The 22438-nt window shown below is 41.2% G+C and overlaps 1 protein-coding gene across 4 annotated transcripts; it reads right to left on the reverse strand.

Annotated features, from left to right (window-relative positions):
* Nucleotides 1–1793: 1793 nt before the first annotated feature.
* Nucleotides 1794–20996, reverse strand: LOC137277501 (E3 ubiquitin-protein ligase TRIM56-like). 4 transcript variants are annotated; one of them, XM_067809255.1, is made up of 4 exons: nucleotides 6946–7033; nucleotides 5598–5743; nucleotides 3956–4324; nucleotides 1794–3035 (listed from the first exon to the last, which is right to left on the reverse strand). In XM_067809255.1, exons 2-4 carry the CDS (start codon nucleotides 5719–5721, stop codon nucleotides 2479–2481), a joined length of 1050 nt encoding a protein of 349 aa, XP_067665356.1. In that variant the 5' UTR covers nucleotides 5722–5743; nucleotides 6946–7033; the 3' UTR covers nucleotides 1794–2478. The 4 variants fall into 4 exon arrangements, with proteins under 4 accessions (XP_067665356.1, XP_067665357.1, XP_067665354.1 ...); XM_067809256.1 differs by having other exon boundaries at nucleotides 1813–3035; nucleotides 5598–5761; nucleotides 6946–7014; XM_067809253.1 differs by lacking the exons at nucleotides 3956–4324; nucleotides 5598–5743; nucleotides 6946–7033 and adding exons at nucleotides 17414–17791; nucleotides 19759–19907; nucleotides 20920–20983 and having other exon boundaries at nucleotides 2406–3035.
* Between the last annotated feature and the right edge of the window lie 1442 nt (nucleotides 20997–22438).

A 22438-nucleotide genomic window follows, 5' to 3' on the forward strand; every position in this document is an offset into this window, starting at 1 on the left:
CGTTGCGAGTAAAGGCATCAGCATCAGTTGCCCCAATGACGTTAATGTGAATCATGAACCCCTGCTGCCTCCAAATTAACAAGGCTGACCAGTTTTATCAGATCAGGACTCGGGGTTATTATCAAACACCACGATCAACAAATGAATATTCCCATCTGTCTGGTGAGTATGCTAAAGATCAGTGACTTAATATATATGTAGCGTCTTTTCAGGAATAGACTAAAGCAACCCGGAAGACAGTCACAGTCGGGTGATCAGGGTCGTCTTAGTTGATTTGCATCTGTTGAGAATTGCTGGTCAACTGTTGAGGGTTGATGACCAATATTATTTACTAAAATTGCTAAATAAGGCCCTAACATTAAAGACGCATTCCGTTGAGGGGTGTTGTATTTTGGGTGTTTTACTGAACGGTCTTAAATGTACGTCCCTGGACAAACGCAGTGCAAGAGGGTTCACGTTCAAGAAAAAGACAGGAGGATGAGAATTTTGTCTGTATGGCGATGCAGATTTGGTGCTGTCGTTGTGCCTGTAACACAGCTTGTATGTTTCATCTTTCCAGTGGTAGTCACAGGGAACTTTAATGCAAACTCATATATTTATCATACAACAGATCTACATCCCTTAAAAACAGAGTGACTCATGACATATGTTAGTTGATGCCAAGTATTAGACCTAAGATGAATCTTTATGATGAACGTCCTATCTGGGAGCGTTAATGTCTTGAAATCGTCATGCTAACACAAATCCAACAGTTATTCTTGATTGCAACACTTTCAAGGAAAGTAACATAATTTTCGGGGCAACATTTCTTATCGTAACTTTCAAAAGGGGAAACATCTACACGGGTACTTGTGTTCAGCAAGCCATCGTGTCTGTCAATGTTGAGGCACAACATCGTGTCCAAGTTGTGTAGATTGATGACTTGTAACGTGGGTTCATCCCAGACCCTATGTTGATAGCATGACAAAGTATAGTTCGCATAACGCTTGTACCTGGTAGATGAGATCAGAAGCACCGGATATAAACATGATCCAGATATACAACTACTACCGGAAGTAGTGGTGATAGTGAGGCACTCAGTTACGGAGAAATATAGAGATAGTGATAATGAGTCATAATCATGAGGGTGTGACATGCACTTCACATACACATACAAGCACGCACGCACATAAACGACGCAGTCATATTCACACACATCCTTGCTCCCCCCCCACCAAGGTAACTGTGTAATACTATCTAAATATACGCAAACCAGTGTATAAAGACACAGACATATAAGTCAAATTCACACGCATACTCACACACACACACACACACACACACACACACACACACACACACACACACACACACACACACACACGTACACACGCGTACACATAAAAGCGAACACTGACATCGGTATATCTAAATGCATGCACACTAATATATAAATACGAAGACACCATACAATTAAAACAGCCATATACACACACATACATGTAACATGCACATACACGCACGCGCACACATAAAAGCACACAAACTGACATCGATATATCTTAACGCAAAAGGTGCACCTTGTGACTGGTGGCATCTTGTCTTAGTGTCGGTATAGGATACTTCGAACACAGAAGTAGCACAGTCCAAGACAGAAGCTACGCAGGAACACAATACGCTAATAATAGTTACTAAATGACACAGTATTTGGTCAATTAAAGGCCTGGGTCAATTCATGTTTAAAGTTGTGGCTCGTCAAGTAGACATACCGGTACTGACGAAAGAAGACCGTACAATCAACACAACACAAAATAACTGGCAATGCTTATCAAAGACTGACATGATGCTGCCACATCGTTTAATCCATCACTGTCACCCATTGGTATTGTGTAGACTGGCGCAGTCTACTTTCAGGCATGTACTGCAAGGTGGTACATGCATGATCCTTTCGTTAAGGTATGGTATGCTTAAGATATGGTATGCTTAAAACACATGAACATGCAGTGCACATTGTGCATATTGGACTAAAGCAATATAATAGTAACAAGTAGTGCGACTAGGTGTCGTTCGTACTTCGTATCTGTTCATTTGTTATTCAGACAGAGCTAACATTCAGACTAAACTGACGAAGCACTGGTGAAAACGATTTCAAGGGTGAAGGTTACTATGAAGAAAACAGTTAATTGGCTGTTACCGATATATACCTGGTGCGTATTGACACTGTCCTCCTAAAAGCAGGCACTCCAAGGTGCTGCCATGCATCTTGTAAACGTGTATTTGTACATTCACAATGTTATCCCGTACGATACAACCGAATGTTGCTCTTTATGTCAACCGGTATCTTGCAAAGGTGTATCTATACATTCACAATGTTATCTCATACGATACAACCGGTATCTAGCAAAGGTGAACAATTATTGTTGATGAACACGGTTCACAAAGATGTTGCTGTATATCTCAATGAGTATCTTGCTAATGTGAACATATCCAAGCACAATGTCATCCAATACGATACACTCTGATGTAGCTGTTGAGCACTGAGACATAAAGGAGGTTGTCATCAGTGATGCAGATACCTTGCGGTTCCTTGATACCATCCTCTCTTGTGAGGACATCTCTCACATACTTCCCATCTGAAGTCAACTGAACTACTCTTTGGCCCTCTCTGTCAGAAGCATAGATGTAGCCTCCGTGAGACGTCACTGTCAAAAACCCTACAAACTTCTTATTGGCTCTAGGTTTGAACGTAAACAGCAAATCACCCCTGTCGTTGAAACACATTATCGCGAGATTCTTTGCATCTCCCACTATGCAGTTGCCGTTGTAAGTGCACACACTGTACGGTCCGCTATAGTGACGTCCATCAAATGTCCTGAGAATGTTCCCAGACATATCCAACACGTCCACTCCACCAGATCCCATGACATGCCCTCCAACTAATGTTCCTGGAGACAGGAATGCAATAGAGCTGTATCGCATTTTTGTGTCTATGGTGCGCTGTAGGTCCAGATCTGGGAATACTTTGAAAAATACTATTTTGAACTGGCACCACACACCTGAAACAAAAATATAAATGACAATTTGAAACGTTGTGCTTCAGTATTTGCATATGTGTAGTACTTACTGCTTATCGGTTGTTAACTGAACAGCGCTTTGCTTGCTTGATCGTGATGAACACTCGCTCCAAAAAGTGATCGCAGCGTTTAGACGATTGTAACTGCCATACATAAACACGTACGTATGTCTTAGCACTGACATCGCTGTGTGAAACGGGTCCCGACTGATCGAATGGAAGGTGTCATACCATGGCGGATCTCACATTCGTAGCAACGGTAGACTTATTTAAATGAATAGATAGACTGAGAAAAGAGTTACCGTGCAAAACCGTGTTCCACAGGAGACATCGCTTGTGTGGCATCAGACGATATCCCCTAGAATGTCGTTTTGACAGAAGATTTTGCACAATGTCCTGACAATGCTATGAAGCCATGAACTTGATGACGTCACAATGCAATGTACGTTTTTCATTGAAAACTAATGAAGAATGATTTTGGATGATGAATAGAATCTCACGCTCGTGTCTACTAATATCATATATATCAAGAATCGTTGACTGATCTTCGACCGATCACTAGCAGTACCTCTTGCAATTAGCCCCTAAAGACATGCCAGCATTCCGCACATCGGTAGCTTGCCGTCTTTGGTCAGTCGTCATTTGAAGAGGTTCCATACTTGCTAATCAACATCCAAATCCACTGTGTTTCCCATTACCCAGCTGCTGGAACAGTTTACTGAGACTTAATATTTGATTTTTGATGGAAAGCGTCGTTATTGCATGACATGCTCACATATTGTGTATTGCAAAGTATGCTACGTCAGAAAGGGTCCAGTTAATCATACAAACAAACATAAATATGGTATGACATTGTGACCTTTGTCAGAAAGTGATAGGTGTCTACTGAGTGTTAGTACGTACCAGCAGCCACCAGGTTTTCCTCGATTTCCGTGAAGTTCGTTGCAAATTCTTTCATGGGAAGAGTACTCGTCCTCTCCTCACCCCGTTCCCTGTACAAAGCGTTTACAGATTTGTTCTTTGTGTCAGATGTGAGTATAACAGTAGACCCCTCGAGTGTCATCACCAAGATATCCAACATTATTTTGCTTCCGGATCGGCATCCTGGTGTATTTTCAATAACTTCTACTAGTTCGGATCTTGCTGGCGCAACGAGGGGTTGAATGGGTGATTGGTCACGTGACTTTTTGCTGGGCGGTTTACGTTCAGTCGAGTTAGAGGTCTTCTTTTGTTTCGTGTCAGTAGATTTCTTTTTTGCCTTTCCTTTGGAATCTGTAGGTGAGTAAGTAAATGAGGATTCGTCAACTGAGAGTAATATAGTTTAGTAACTTAGTAACTTACATTTGGGGGAAGGCCCGGAGTTTTGAAGGTACGTGTGCTAGAAATCACGCATCGGTCTGGTTTCTGCAGCTCATGAGACGGTGTTCAATGACTTTTAATCGTTAACGGGTATATGAACGAGTCTGCACCAGACAATCCAGTGATTCATATAGACAGCAATGATCCTCGCCGTAAGCTAACAATTCATAGAGCCTAACCACGCGACGACTAGGGTAAGTTGCTGAAGACCAATTCTAACCCGCAGTTTCTGGACCACACAGTCCAGTTACTGTTACAGTTAGAATCGATCTAAGTAAAATGGGATACAATGACATGGTGTCATGAAGTCACCTGATCGTCTAATGTAAAGCATGGATTGTTGAAGAACATTTCTAACCAAGATCTTTACGAGTTAATGCCTCTTAAATGTCTTTGGATTAAATGTTGCACCTGAAATCTTCTCAACGTTTTTAACTTTAGAAATACACTGTCTACAGGCTTAATTGCCTTTTGAACAAAACCGACAAACCACACTTTCCGCAATTGCAGTCTCTGAGAAACGCACGGTCCGTTGGACAATTTTGTCTGAACCCTTGTGTGTATGAAAATTATGGTGAGACGGGTTCGCGAATGTGAGACCGTATGTTGCCTATCACTGACGTAGGTTGAGATCAGTGACAGCTGTAAATGAAATGTTAACCCGAACAAGCTTTGGCACAGCTCAAAATATGGAACCGTGTCGGTCATCATTTTGTCTGCTGGTGGATATGTCTTCTACAAGTCTACCACAAATTCAAATAAAAGTTTCATAAGATTTGAATGTTGTAAACCTGATAATTTTCTTTCCACATGCTGCAGACTTGAGATCCGAGGAATCTTTGGTGATCGCATAGTTTCCATATTCCAGGCACGGAGACACATATCTATGATATGATATATGATATGATATGATATGATATGATATGATATGATATGATATGATATGATATGGTATGATATGATATGATACGACAGGTTTGACGCTTTGCACTCAAACATACCTTTTGATGCGCATTTCCTCCCAGGATCTCATATTTTTTCATGTGCTACAGGGTTGAGACCCGAGGAATGTTTGGTAACCATATAGTTTCTAGATTCCAGGCTCGGAGACACATATATGAGATATGATGTGTCCGATATGACATGATATGATATGACAGGCTTGACCCTTTGCAGTCAAACATACCTTTTGAAGCGCATTTCCTCCCAGGACGCGAATATGGAGTCGATTTTGCAGGGGACTTTTCTTTGGACTTCACCGAGGAACTTCTGAGGGTCTTTAGTCTGTTGGATGTGCGCCGTCCTGACATGCTCGTTTTCTCTGCCTTTATACTGTAGGATGCAAACCACCTGTTGTCACATGTAACGTTCTCACAGGGTAAATGGACTCAATGACATCAGTGGGTAAACATCCACTCACTCACTGTATACCTTTTCTGCATTTAGTTCCTCACCCGTGGAACGAAGGTTTGAGAACAAGTCTACTTCATGGATCGCAAAGTAATGCTCGCGTTCATATCATCAACTACTGGTGTGCCTGTTCCACACCACTGAAATAATCAATATAATCACTTTCATCTGTTGAAGGCTCCACGAATTCCAAGACTTAAGTATATTTCTCGTGACCTTACACAGACTACTTCATGTTTCATCAGTTCCAGATGGGAATAAGATCTAAAAGATTGTGTAAATCGCTCCTTTAGCGGCAAATTTGGACATGTTTGAGTAGAGGGATAGTCCAGTGGTTCAGCGTAAATATTACCATGGCAAACACTTGGGTTCGATTTCCTGCATATTAATTGTGTGAAGTCCTTTTGTGGTGCTCTCCGCCGTGACATTGCTGGAATCATTCGGAAAACTACACTCACTTTCTCACTCACTAGCCCGACTCGAGTGACCCATGAAGGTTCGGGGTAGAACAACCTTCAACAACCCATGCTTGCCATGAAAGGCGGTCCTGCTTGTCGCAAGAGGCCACTAACGGGATCGGATGGTCAGGCTCGCTGACTTAGGTGACGCATATCATCGGTTCCCAAATGCGCAGGTCGATGCTCATGTTGTTCATGAGTCCAGACTCGATTATTTACAGAAAGCCGCCATATATCCGAAATATTGCTGAATGCGGAGTAAAACTCAACTCACTCACTCCCTCACTGGCAAAGTGCAACGTCGTCCCATAATCTTTACTTGGAAGGGAGGTAATCCATTAACACTATTCTCATCTGTTTTGTATAGAACAGGCTTCACAGATTGAACTTACCTTTCATAAGGGAAAATCTCTTCTACCTTAACCATAACGTGTTTTCGAATACAAGGTAATAGAATAGACTGGCAATGACATGATACGGGAGAAAGTGGTTTGGGTCGGTTCGTGGTCAAGGTCAGCTAAAAATAAGCGATGCATGTCGTTCAAGCATGTCGTTTGAATTTTCACACTGCACTTCATTTGGTTGCCAGTGCAGCCCGTAAAGTACACATTCTCTCTAACATTTGTCAGCATGTGATATATAAATGCCAATTACTGAGGTACTTACCCTTGAAGCCACAACGTTTATCCACTGGGTGAGAGAAACACACTGCAGGAGTGACACACTTCCTGGTTTCGGGTCGGGTAGCCTGTGTAAGGGAGATAACTGCAGCTGGCTTAGGACTTTTTCAATACGATCCTCTTTCAATACGATTTCATATATGCATCATTGTGTGAAGGAGACTGCACCACTGTTCATTCAGGTAGAATTGCATGTTTCACTCAACAATATTGAATTGAAAAATGGAGAAATGTGATGTATGTGTTATATTTATGAATTCACTCTTGCCTGCGCTGTTCCTTCTATCAGTTTGCCTTCCCTGTTAGAGACCACTCCCAAATTCGCCCCCGGGCACATCTCAGTCTGGGTTATGCAAGAAGGCTGCTGACTGAATGGGGTCGCCCATATCGTCTTTGCTTTGTTCATCTAATATGTTCCGCAAATACTGATACGTGGCTACATTCACACAAAAAATATCTACTTACAGCAGTGTGTGCAATAGGGACTGGCCCGCTTGCCCGTAGCTAGTTAAAAATCCAGTTTGGCCTGAAAATCTCTCAGTCACTGCCGTGAATGAATAGGGACTTTTCATGGGGTTATTTTGTAAATATACCACTCTCCCCGACTTGTTAAGTTATAACACACGTTCAAATCCTGTAAACTTGTGACCAAATAAATATGTTCATCACATTGAGAGCTTATTTATGAAATCCGTGCCTACATTCAAATTTCGGACAAGTGAATAATTTTGTGGGCTAGTAACTTTCAAGCTGGCTAGCCCGACTGGTTAGTAAACTTTGGAAACTAAACTCTACAAAAATAAAAAAAAACTTTATACTCGTTTCAAAGTCAATAATTTGAACATTTTGGAAAATGGGTTTGAAATAACGATTGTATTCAATTCTCTTGTCATTAAAGATGCTATAGCATACAGATCAAGTTTGTCATGCAATCGGAAATACAACTACAATGTCCATGATCAAAAACTGTAAGTCACAACTTAATGAAATCATGTCAATATCGGGCGTTCATAACTGTGATACAACGTCTCCTCGTGGATTGGATGATGCGTCTGAACACAGCTTGGGGATCGCCGCCATATTTGTACCAACATGGCACAAAGCTCCTGCAATTTCTATGGAGGGTTCCTTGCCTAACACATCCCACACATGCTCTATGGGGTTAATGTCGGGAGATCTTGAGGGCCACTCCATGATATTGATGCCAGCGTTCCTGAGGAAATTCGTTCTTAAATTGGCCGTATGAGGTCTGGCGTTATCCTGTTGGAAAGTCAGACCTGGGCCATGAGCTGCCATGAATGGCAACAGCTCTGGAAAGAGCACCTGATCCCTGCATGCTATCGCATTAAGGTTTCCCTGGATGACAATGAGTCAGGATCAAGCATGACCGTTGATAGGAACCAAAACCAGGACGGGGGCAGTCAGTTGTGGTGCCAGTTTGATGGGCACGTTTCTGGAGATAATGGATGGTCTGTCGAATGATCCCATAACCCTCGCAACATCAGTGACGGACGTTCCCGTATTCAGCATCCCAATGGCACGTTCACGCTGAATGTTTGACAGTCGTGGCATTGCAAATTAACGAATAATTAACCATAAAAACATGGGTTTTTTTAGATGACACTCTACTCTGCTACCGTGAGATCAATTGCACGTGAAAACGTGATTTTAGCGTGGAGTGCTCTCCCCCTTGCTACGTAGGCCCTACCAGTAGAATGAATGTGTGACGTAATGACCTTGTATTTAACCATAATCACAACAAGAACTCTTTCAAGAAAAGTTTCAAAACACATTGGACAAATAATGAGTGCCATTTGTTTTAGTTTTGCTCAGTATATTTAATTTCGCTCACCTAAATCAGATACTTTTGTACGATCCAAATCATTTTGTTGAAGAAACACTAGTGATGAGTCAGGGTATCGCTAAAACGTGACCGTTGTAGAGAACGTATGATGTTAGTAAAACAATTCAGAGAAACGTGAAATTTTGCATTTCACATTCGTTTCGACGTTCGCAAACAAGACAGCAACATGATATTATGATTCATGGAGCTAACTATTCTCATCAGCTAAGGTTATGCAACCGTTGGAAACGTTTGTAATGTATATTTATGTATATCAGCGGTCGAGCTTACTATTTTATCATGTGGCATGCGGCATGTCGTTCATTGAATCTGGAAAGAGGCGAATAACGGGATCGGGTAGTCAGGCTCGCTAACTCGGTTGTCATAGGTCATCGAATCCCAATTGCGTAGATCGCTGCTCATGCTGGATTCTCTGGTCCATACTCGAGTATGTACAGACCGCTTTCATATGGCTGGAATGTTGCGGCGTAAAACAAAACTCACTCACTCAATCTGAAACACGGCTTGCCAAATTACTCAATCTGGTGTTTCATATTCAGTTTGGTCACTATTTATAAAATACGTCAGGTACTTATCAATGATGAGGTGCCCATATTTCTATGAAGTATTTGAAGAGTAACTTAAAGGAGATCTTGTTCCACTGCTCATTAATTCCTTCAAACTGTATTTGCTATGGGTCCGTGGAGTAAACTATTGTCCGTGCTTGTCATAGATTGTCCTGCGTGTATCGTTATCCGAACATATTTTACATATTGTTTGCAAAAACTATCCCGTAAGGAAAGCGAATTTTGAAAAAAATAACATCCTGCGAAACTCGATAACGACGTGTGATACGAGACTACTGGTCGACGTGGGTCTGGTTGGCAGTGGTCAGACAATTCGATTTTGCCCAGAGCACAACATCCCCACACCCCAATGTAGTACCATTATAGCAGGTATTTTAGAGATTTGTGGCGTATATCGCCGTCAAAAACGAGCGTAAAAGCGGATGGTTGAGTTCAAGGGGTTTGAGCAGGTCTATCCTTCTTTGTCTGACTAGCCACGTTTCGAACATAACAATCTTAATCCCAACGCAGAACGTCTGTGTACTGATTGAATCTGAACATAAATGTGCTGTCGTCATCACCAAGGGCCCCGTATTTCATTCAGTAGAGAATCTATGAGATGTACTTGACTATTATATACTCAATATATTCAATAGGAAACTTCACAAAATGTAATTATTAAAAATAATGAATAATATTTCTCTGATGATACATCTATGTATCCGAAATGGGATCCCTAGCTTTCGACTCTAGACAAACGTTATCAAAATCCATTCAAACCCATCCATTCGTCGTGCATATGACGTTAGTGCCAAATCAGGTTTTGCACGTGCAGTCGATCACGTGATCTTCGCATCGAAGTTTTTGTTTGCATTGGCCTCAAGAACTGAAAAAACACTTTTAAACCACATTTCTAACGGTACTTTAAATGCCACGATTGTCAAATGTGCCGTTGGAATGTTGCAAGCGGGAAGGTCAGTTATGAAGCAATGGGATGCAGCCGTCGTACTGTGTATGACTTGCGAGGTCGTCTACAACAAACTGGCACCCTTTCTGATCGCCCAAGGTCGGGTCGTCCACGTGTGACGTCACGAGCAGAAGACGTCCTACGTCACCTCAAATCGTCCTACGTGACAGATTTCTGTCGGCTACACGAACCAGGGCTGATGTATTTAGAAGTCAATTGTCCTCACAGACCATTCGAAATCGGTTGCGGGCAGCCAATCTCCATTCGAAATTTTATTCTTGTGACTTGACATTTTGTATACTTATGTTTAGGAACGGCGGTGTAGCCTAATGGAACTGATTGGGGCACTGTATCGAGTTCATCACACAGATCTCAACAATGCCATAATAACAATTTAACCATCTTACCATCTCTTGTTCTGTTGTAATGCCCTGAAGAAAGAATGTGAAGTTTCTTTTTTGAATCAGTATATTTTTTCATCAACATCAACCAAAGCCAAAGAATAATAGGCAGCTGTGAAGAGCTCTTTCAGGCCAGTTCTGCGCTTTGACTCGGAATCTTTGGCAGGCTCCTGGTTCCGCCTGCTTAAATTTGTGACGTCACCAGCATATTCGCACATTCTTCCTTAAAGTTGTTTCACAAACCTCACATTTTCCCCTTTTACACAAACGTAAAGGTTATTGGATATGTCCTACACCTTTCATATCTGAGGCAACAACGATGCATTTAAAAACATGTGAAGTATGGTCATCATAGTGCAATATCACATTTCAACTAGATATCAATTTACAGTGTGTAAATGATGTCATGTGAGTCAGTTCCATATAATTACCACCTCTCTCACACTCTGTTAATCATAAGGTGACCTCATCTTGTGATGCTGATGCCAAAGTGACAATGTGTTGGCGCCGTGATGGTGACTCATATCACGAGTTTTCTGTTTAGCTTATTTTCATACATTATTATATATTTGCATCACACGGGACCCAAACACAAAGCCAAATACAGCTTGCAATTATTTCGGAAGGCGCCAGCGCATATTTTGAAACAGACGGGTTTTTTTTCAAAAAAGATTGACATTTCAAAATGTTATACGTTGCTACAAAAAAGGTAAAAATGTAGAGGTAGCTGTTCTGAATAGTGTTGAAAATGTATAATACCTAAACATTCTCTTTCTAAATACACAATCGGGCAAAGCTGTCCGAATCAGTTTCCCCAGTGACGTTAATGTGACTCATAGCCCCCAAATGATCAAAATTAGCCAGTTTTATCGGATATAGGCTTGGGGTCGAGAGGAGTGAGTGACTGATCTAAAATCTATCGTCACACAGGCAATATTGCAGCCATATCATGACAAGAACAATTAATTTCAGATGCAATAATTAACAGTGAATTTAAAAAAACTCTCAACGAAGGACTGTAAAAGAACCAGATTGCCATAGCTTCCAATTTAAAAGTAGTAATTAGATCTAGAACAGTTTCACTATAGATGACAATACAAGGCAAAACAGACTTTATATTGGCAACAACTAAAGGTAGATTACTATGCTGGGAACCATGGAGACTTACAGTACATTTGCTTCCTGCAGGAGGACGCGTACGAGTTGGATCACCAAACCGAAAACAAGAGCATGGCCAATTTGGCATAAACACTGACATGTGCCTGAGCTTATATGATTCTTCAACCCTTCCCTGTAGTATACATGTTTTCCTAGTCTTAACCAACCGGATTACCACACAAACGTATATATTTAGCGTTTGGGCTATTCTACCTACACTTTGAAAACAGTATCATGACATATATTGGTTATTTGACAAAATGTGTATTACAATGATGGAGGTCCTATTTGATACAATAAACAGTAAACTCCCTAAAAGCTAGGACGTTAGACTTACCGTTAGACTGTTTATTGTTAGCTTTCACTTCATGGTAACACTTGTCTTTACCTATGGTGCAGAAGTCTCGTGTTTCGAAAATCTTGACATTTTGAACAAACTTCAATTAATATTCTGAAGACTCATTTTCGGATTACGAAATTAAACCTCTCGTTTGATGTTGTATGGGGAACTAGGACAATTTCCTATATATGGGCAATTAATAAACATTTGGCACAAATTATCGTACCAAGGTGTTTTAAACTAACCAAGTTAAGTTACAATTATTTATCACCTCAAAGGCAATTCCCGAATCTCGCTCTTTGAATATATATTAGTATTAGAACAATACTGAACTCTTGCATATTGTTAAAATCCCTCAATTTGTACAACCCAGCGGCTGGTGTCAAAAGTTGAACTTATTCTTAAAGATCACTTTATCTCAAACTTGTAAAATAGTATCAGTTATAGTCCCAAGGGAATTTATTGCCATCATCTGGAGTCATTTCCAAACTTTGATGCACATATACTTTCAAAACGTATTTCTTTCCCGCTGTTGAGATTATGATCATATAAGCGTAGTGTACCCATTGAGACGGGTCGCTGGTATAATGTTCCGATTTATGATAAAACGTGTCAATTGTGCATCGCAGATGAACATTTAAATGTTTAATTGCAATGCACTAGGTACTTTGAACAAGCAACATTTACCCACTCATCTAACTTCTTTGCCTAATGTAACGATGTTTACAAAACACCATCTGCAATAAAATCTCGAGATTTAGTAAAATTTATCAAAATATATTATACCTATCATGTCTTGTCTGAAAAAAATATGTCAGTTTGTTGCTTTCTTGTGGTTGTCGGCCGCCTTGAATTTTATATGTATTTGTATACATGTATACCACCATCAAGGTGCTTTATGAGACCTTGAAATAGTCGAACTGAATTGGACTGAATTCAAGGGGCTTTTTAAGTTCAACATTCTGGCATTTGCAAAGGAACGTGGGCCAGTCATAACTACTTTCAATATATTTATCATTAGTATGCAGCTATTATCACCAGCCTAAAAGTAATATCGCTTACATTTTAGCAAGTGTTACGTATTTTTCTAGTTATTCCCTGCTTGGCGCTATTCTCTACTTGGCGTTATGCCCTACTTGGCCTTATTCCGTACTTGGCGTTATTCACTACTTGGCGTTTTTCACTACTTGGCGGTATTCTCTACTTGGCGTTATTCACTACTTGGCCTTATTCCGTACTTGGCGTTATTCTCTACTTGGCGTTATTCACTACTTGGCGTTATTCACTAATTGACGTTATTCACTACTTGGCGTTATTCACTACTTGGCCCATGACTTTGTCGGCTCATGGCCATAGCCATGGTCAGTGATACAAGAAGCTTGTCATCACTTAGCTCTCCTTGTGTTTTGAGACGCATCTTCTTCAGATACTCAAGGCGCTTCAATAATCGTCGACTCTCCATTCTCTTCCTACAACATCCTGTAACGGGTTAGACTAGTCTACAGTGATCCATGCTGCGTTCTCGTAAGAGGTGACTAACGGGATCGCTGGATGTACGTCATCGTGTCCTCGTCGTGTATATTGATGCTCATTATCCAAGTCACTAGACTGACTGGTTCAAATTCGAATATTAGAGCATATCGCTGAGTACAACAAACAGACATGCCACGAAAATAACAAACAGAATTTACCACTCTCGTTATCGTGAGAGATATTACATTGGGTATCTGTTTCAGTGTACTGGCAATCAGACTAGGACCTTTTCACAACTGTCAATTATTCTGTGGCTTTGGGTGATGTTGACGAAAATGTGAGTAGCGCATGAAAGATGCTCTCTGGATTGAAATCCGGAACCCTGTGGCAGCGAATATATCCGGGACATTTATCAAAGAATAATGCAGATAGAATGTTAGGATGTCTTGTAAGGTGGGTTCATCCTAGACCCTATGTTGGCAGTATGACAAGGTATAGTTCCCATAATACCTGTATTTGATGGATGAGGTCAGAAGCACCGGATATAAACATGATCCAGATATAACCCTACTACCGGAGGTAGTATGTGTGTCCGTCAATGTAAACTGTGCATGTAGGGCAGGGTCACAAGGTCCCTGAAATTCCCATATTTCTCATGTATGGCCAGTCACCCAGGGTTGTTATGACGAACCTGACACAGTTGCGGAGAAATATAGTAATAGTGAGACACACGGAGGAATAAAGTGATAGTGACAGTCAGCCACAATCATGAGGGAGTGGTCAAGTGTTGTGTAGGGTGCATGGTTGGGTGGTGAGTAGATAAAGCATACGTATAATCACACATGCACGCACAGCAATTCCACCACAGACACGTATTAAGAAACAGTTAGATACATGCATACACATTATGTCACACGCATAAATAAAACAACCCAAAAAAAACAACAAAAAAAACCAACCAAAACGAGACCGTAATTGGTCAGTTAATGTTTAAAGTCATGGCTCATCAAGCAGACATGCTGACGAACGATGAACATTCAACAAGGCACAGTGTAAACGGTTATCAAAGACTTATTTGCTATGTCGTTTCAGTAATCTTTGTCAATTACTGGTACTGAATATGTATACATAAAATATTTTATACTTGCACTACAAGAGAGATACATGATACTTACATGATGTATGGCAAGTGTAAAATACACTTATCTTACCTCACACATAAAAATCGTTTTTCTTATTGGCTAAGCGCTCTTCGTTACATTTACACGTTACACTTACGAGCGTGGTACATTTCGGGCTCATGGAACATAAACAAACATCGAGGGTAGATCAATCCACGACCCACTCGTGCCCAGTGAACAAGTTATGATAGACATACAGGTACTGTAAAACGCAAGGGCACATAAATGCAAGTTTGACAAAAACGATTATACAAATAACACATATAGTGCGAATGGCTGTCATTCCTACTTGCACCTGTTCATCTGTTATTCAAACCGACCTAATAATCAGACTAAATTGGCGAGGCGCTAGCGTTAAAAAATACAATAAGTTACTATGAAAAACTACTTAAGCAGCTAAAACGCGTTGCTGATATCTACATGGTGTGTGTTCACAGTGTCTTACGAAAAAGAGGCACTGATGTCGTTGTATACATACTTCAAAGGGTATCTTGTACAATGTTGACTAATGCGACATGTCAGTATCTGGTAAATGTGTAGTCCAATATGATACACACGGATTTTGCTGTGTATTTCAACGGATACATTTTTATATCTTGTAAATGTGAACACATGCAAGCACAATGTCATCCAATACGATACACTCTGATGTAGCTGTTGATCACTGAAACATAGAGAAGGTTGTCATCAGTGATACAGATACCTTGTGGTTCCTCGATACCATCCTCTCTTGTGAGGACATCTCTCACAAACTTCCCATCTGCAGTCAACTGAACTACTCTCTGACCCTCTCTGTCAGAAGCATAGATGTAACCTCTGTGGGCTTTCACTGACAACAGCCCTTGAAATATCTTTTCAGTTTTAAACAGCATATTCCCCATTTCGCTGAAGCACATTATCGCGTGATTCTTTTCATCTCCAACTATACAGTTACCGTTGTAGGTGCATACGCTGTACGGGTCGCCGAAGTGGCTACTGTCAAATTTCCTGAGAATATTCCCAGACATATCAAATACGTCCACTCCACCACGCCTACCTACATGACTTCCAACTAATGTTCCTGGAGACAGGAATGCAATACAGCTGTATCGTGTGTTTGTGTCAATGGTGCGCTGAAGATCCAGATCTGGGAATACTTTGAAAACTATTATTTTGAAATGGGACCACACGCCTGAAACAAAAATGACAGTTTGAAATGCAGTGTTCAATCATTTGCTCATGTGGAATAATTCACAATGCAGTTTCACATTTATTTGTAAATGCAGTACGCAGACGCTAAGAGTTATTCCAAGGCTGCTGCTGACAAACCGTGGATCAGAATCTGTGTGAATACGGCTCCGTTCCATATCATATCGAATGTTGACTGAACAATGACCCGTTTCTCCCACTCATCAAAACATGATAAGGACGGAGAGCTAAGATTGTTTTGTGGAACGAATTTCCCGGCTTTGTGATGGCCGGTCGTGCTACAGGTGAGAAAAATATGCTTTTTTCTGGCTTTGCAGCATCAGTATTCATATGGTGACCATTTGCGTAGTGACTGATGTGTAAATGAGTAAATACACACACACACACACACACACACACACACACACACACACACACACACAAAACAAAAGATCGAAACAATCCATATTTGCCATAGGATCCATATGGTACCATTACCAATAGCAAAGGAGCTTTTGCAACTGATTCTAAACTATATATCATCCGACCATGCAATAAAGGACTGGTCTCCTGGCAGCTAAGGTGCAGTTGCTATCACTCCTTGATGTAAGAAGCCACCAACGTAAAATGGACAATATGGCCTGGCTCTGTCGTCCATGAAAACCGGAGCTTGTGTGCACCAATGCCCCCCATCAAACGGGACTTGCTGCAAGATATTGTGCATATGCAGTGTTTTTGTGGCTACAAACACAAGCATTGGCCATCAGTCATAAATGAATAAAATCGTCTTTCGCCCGATCAGTGGACTTTTTGACACAAACTTAAAATGCTGCCTTGTGCTCTGGGAATACAGAGTATCGTCTTTTAGACGACTTCGTGCCATTCCGTTGGGACACACGACGATGTGAAAGCCGGTCTGTTTTCATTAAGCCATTTGACATGAACGGATGATGTCTTACGTTTCTGAGAAGGGTCATTCTGTCCCCAGGATCTGTAACGTGTGGTCAGCCTGAACACTGACGGCCATTAGTGTAATAAATGCAGTGATATTTCCTGGCCATGGAGCATTGAGGATTCCCCATATTTTTTATCAACAACGAAATCGATTAATTCTCCATGTCATCGAACTGTAATATCAATGTACTGAAACATGATATTTACTTAATGAAGGCCAAATGCGGCACACGTGATGCTCACCATTGGTCGTAACTGATACATATCTAAAACCCATTTATTGTGATACATATATATGATTATGATACAAACAGAAATTACTGCTGAAAGGGGGTACAACTCGTACCTTGCAATACATTTTTCTGTTTGTGTAGACTGCGTTCGTTAATACTGTTTGTACGTACCAGCAGCCACCAGGTTGTCCTCGATGATAGTGAAGTTCGTCAGACACTGACTAGTGGGGAGTGTGCTCGTCCTCTCCTCACCCCCTTCCCTGTATAATGCGTTTACAGATTCGTTGTCTCTGTCAGACGTCAGTATAGCAGTAGCCCCCTCGAGTGTCATCACCAATATATCCATTATTAAAAGGCTACCACATCGGCACCCTGGAGTATTTTCAATAATTTCTATTAGTTGTGATCTTTCCGGAACAGTAGTCGGTTGAATAGGTGGTACATCAGGCAACGCTTGTCTGGACTGTTTATCATTGCCTTTAGAGGTCGACTTCGAGGTCTTCTGTTCGTTTGTCTCAATAGGTTTACTTTTGGTCTTTCCTTCAGGATCTGTATGGAAGTAAGCGGAAGAGATTTCAGTTCAGAAAATCACGTATCTCATTTCTGCAGCTCTAGTTGGTTGGCCGCTTCTCACATGATCCAGAAGCCAAGATACGCCAGCCATGGAACACTACCACTTATCTTACCTCACACGTACATGTCGCCTTCTGACTGGCTGAGCGCTCATCTATTATTATCAGTGTACCCCACTTAAAGACGAGGTGCATTGCCATGCGCCCCGTTGCCAGTGGCAACTCATTCGGTATTTCGTGGTTGTACTTCTTTATCTCCAATAACATTGACTCACGTATGGTGTACGGAAATTACCGACGTTGTGAGAATGCGAGACGATAGAAGGGAGATAACTCTAAATCTGTTTTTTTTTCTTGTGTCGTCTGCAAAATCTAGCGATGGCTACGAAAAGATTTTGCCTGGCATTCCAATAAATAAATTTTGACAAAACGTTCAAACTTAGACCGTGTGAATACTAAGACATGAAAGGTGACAACGCAGTGACTTTACTGAGACACTACATGTAGGAAAAACAGCAATAGCAAGATTCGAACTGTTTTGTTCACACGGGTTCACACGGGTTCACACGGGTTCGCTGAAGTGTACGATCCGATACAGGTGCTTAAAACAGTTCAAAAGTAACATTGAGGTGTTCGGTAAGATAAACACGTTGTTCACTGATCCTTTGTTGCCTATGGGTTGATGTGTCCTCCATGTTTGTTCATGTTACCCTTGCCCTTTGGGCTCAGAGAGCATTAACAAACATGGCGGATACAGTTGTGAGTACATTATCAGTATATGTTTGTTTCAGCAATATCGCACTTGTACGGTGTTTGTAAATAAATCGAGTCTGGACCTTAGACAACCCACTGATTGTCTTTGTGCGATAACATGACGAAGCTTGTATTTACTAATCACTATGAAATGGTGATGACACCAGGTGTTCACGAAAAGGCGAGTGTAATCTGCCCCATGGGTAGCACCCGTCATATACATACACCAAGTCTTGTCAGTTGTTCACCTTAAATCATTCGGAAACGTTTAATCAAAATAAAAACTTACATCGGAAACCATTTTTGTCACTAGAGCAACAAATTTAGAAATCTCCTCCACATGGCTACCATAAAACCAACAGGCCACAATCTAATTGTCTGTCATTAGCCTTTCTTTGTGTAGTTACTTGATAAATGCCGCATTCAGTAGTATTTCAGATATTTCAACAGCATCAAATGGCTGACATCACCAGCATCGATATACGTAACTGGCATACGATAACATGTGACGTAAGTCAGACAGCTTAACCAAATTTTCCCTTCCATTGTCTCTGACATTAGCACATGTTGCTGAAGACAAATTATAATCCGGATCTTCGAAGGTGGAACAGTGAAAATACACTTACAGAAAAATACACTCATGAAACACTTCAATGTGTCCTCTTCTTTCATTTTCATGTAGTAAATAAGAAAGACAAACCATAGTCCTTTATCATAATCGATCTCTGACCAACGCACAGTCTGAAATGCGATCCTATCTGAATCGTGAATTGCATCTTTATTAATTATTATCAGATCATAATGAGACATGGTGATCGTATACTTCCCAACGGCAGTGTCCGTCGGCATCACGGGCAACTACAACGTAAATAGTTAAACCTGAAACAACACTGGCACAACATGAAAAGTCAAAATATGGAAATTGCATTGTTCACATTATGCCTCAAATGTGAGCATGTCCTATCCAAGTCTACCTACCACAAAGCATACTGAAAATTCCATTTCCTTGAGTGAGTGAGTGAGTGAGTTTAGTTTTACGCCACTTCTTAGCAATATTCCAGCAATATCACGGCGGGGGACACCAGAAAATGGGCTTCAAACATTGTACCCATATGGGGAATCGAACCCGGGTGTTCCTGCCAGGGCAGGGCAGGGCGTATGACAGGTTTGACACTGTGTAGGTGTTTCTACCTTTTGAGGCGCATTTCCTTCCCGGGCGCGAATATGGTGTTGGTTTTGCCGGAGTCTTTTCTGAGGACTTTTGAGGGGACTTCAACAAGGAACTTCTAAGGACCCTCAGCCTGCTCGATGTGCGCCGTCCTGACATGCTTGAGTTCGCTCTAAAATGAAGGAGACATACCAGCTTGATGAGTTAGATACGTGTAGCGGTCACTCACTCGTAAATGGAATCGCTGGGCATTGTTGCAAACATGCGTATAGACAGTAAGAAATATGCCTTGAATATCAATACGTGAGACCGCACCAAGCAAACCAGTGTTTTATATCGTCAGCAACGGCCCACACCATTGCGTACTATAACACCCTATAAAATCTCTGTTACATTGCTGTTGTTTTTACGAAAAACACCGATTACTTAAATCCCAGGGTTTACCTGCTCAACATTCGATTTTTACAGATTTGATTTAGCCGAATTATTGCGGAGTTGTTGAATAACAGTCACATATTCCAGCCATCTGTAGTGGGATCTACAAATTCCAAGACAGAATCATACTTCTCTGGACCTTGTAGTAACCATGTTACGTTTCATGAGTTACAGATGCGGCAAGGTCTAAGACATCTTGTGGATTGCTCGTTTAGCATATGGAGAAAATTCTTGGGCATTGGTTCATGCGTTCAGTCGTCATGCCAAAGACTCGGGTTCGATTTACCGCATTGGTGTATTCTGTGAAGCACTTTTGTGGTGCCCTCTGCCGTGACATTGTTAGAAAACTTCTAAAACCAACGTGAAGCAATACTCTCTTCCTCACTCACTATCCAGGTCGAATGTCGTCCAAGTTGGGATTGTTAGGAAGGGAGGTAATCCATTCGCATTATTAGCATTTGTTTACTATATTCTAAAAGTAACGGCTTGAATTTATTTTTTTCATCAGGGAAATCCTCTTCCACCTTAGACATAATATGTTTTGATTTACAAAGTAATCGAATAGAAGGACATAACGTGAGAATATTGTTTGGGTCGATTCGTGGTCAAATTCGGCTGTGCATGTTCAAGCATGTGGTTTGGGATTTCACATGACATTTGGTTGCCAGAGCAGCCCTTGAAGTGCACACATTTACTAATGTGAGTCAATATATGCTAAGTATACAATTAGTGATAACTAAGGCCCTTACCCTTGAAGCCACAACGATCGTCCACACTGCGGGGTACAACACTTCCTTGATACGACCGGAGTGTTTGTGTAAGGGAGGTAACTGCAGCTGGCTTAGGATTTTTCAATATGATGTACGTTTCACGTAAAGGTAAATCATGTCAGGGAGATCAAACCCCTTCTGACTCATATATAAAGGTAGTTTTTATACAAGTGAAGACATCAACATGACATTGTACGCGTGATCACGTCTTAAATAATTTATTTCAGTGATGGGTATAAAAATAACAAACACTCCATATTGAGATATTGTTGGGTGCATTGTCTATATTTTCATGGACCACTAGACACACCACATTCACTAGACTATCACAATGACGTGTGCACATGATCCAACCTTTCTGGTCAAGTAAATAAGAAGGGACTTATAAAATAAAACGACATACTGACACACCGATTGTTCGAACACTAATGCGTGTCCAAAGGTTGAAGCCGCCCTAGCGTTTATTTGTTAGATTGGTTGCTATGCTCCTTGTGTGTCTCTGTGCGTGACGTACTATTATTCGTATTCATTATAATTGTTACTGTCATAGCCCTACCTTTCATGTATGGGGCACTCCTCCTATTGATATTACTGTAACACATTTCCCAAGACATAAGAAATAACTGCTATAATCCATAATACGGTTCTATCATCAGAATCACACTGGCACTGCTATCAGGTGTTCACGGTGTGGTGAGCTCCATCTGTCGTAAAAAACATTTCAAGATCTACCCTTAAAATGGGGTGGCAATCCCATTCAATGTAAACGATGTACACTTTGCACTTGATAACTGTTAGACACAGGTATGAATTTATTTGCGGGAGTCATGACATCGTTGGAGACGTATATGAATCTATTTGAGACAGATATGAAGCTATTTCATCCCGGCTACACCCTTTTCAGGCTAGTACGATAAATCCACCGAACCATTTCTCCTGTATGGACAGACAGACAAGCCTGACACAGTTACAGAGAAATATAGTGATAGTGATAGTGAGCCACAATCATGAGGGTGTACGTGGTGAAGTGTTGTGTGGGGTGCATGTAGGGGAGGTGGGGAGGGTCAGGTGAAGCACACGTATAATCATACATGTACGCACACAAGTTCCATCACACACACACACACACACACACACACACACACACACACACACACACACATACAGTCTGATATAGCTGTTGAGCACTGAGACATACAGGAGGTTGTCATCAGTGACACAGATACCTTGCGGTTCCTCGATACCATCCTCTCTTGTGAGGACATCTCTCACATACTTCCCATCTGAAGTCAACTGAACTACTCTGTGACCCTTTCTGTCATAAAATGTAGCCTCTCTGAGCCTTCACTGTCAACGGTCGTTTGAACTCCTCATCGACTCCTTAAATAACTTACTGCCCATGCCGTTGAAAAACATTCTTGCGTGGTTTCCCACAAAGCAAATGCCGATGTAGCTGCTCACGTTGTACGGGTGGCTGAAGTGGCTATTGTCAAATGTC

This window comes from Haliotis asinina, chromosome 3, assembly GCF_037392515.1.
Source record: "Haliotis asinina isolate JCU_RB_2024 chromosome 3, JCU_Hal_asi_v2, whole genome shotgun sequence".
In the NCBI taxonomy this organism is placed as follows: Eukaryota; Metazoa; Mollusca; class Gastropoda; order Lepetellida; family Haliotidae; genus Haliotis; species Haliotis asinina.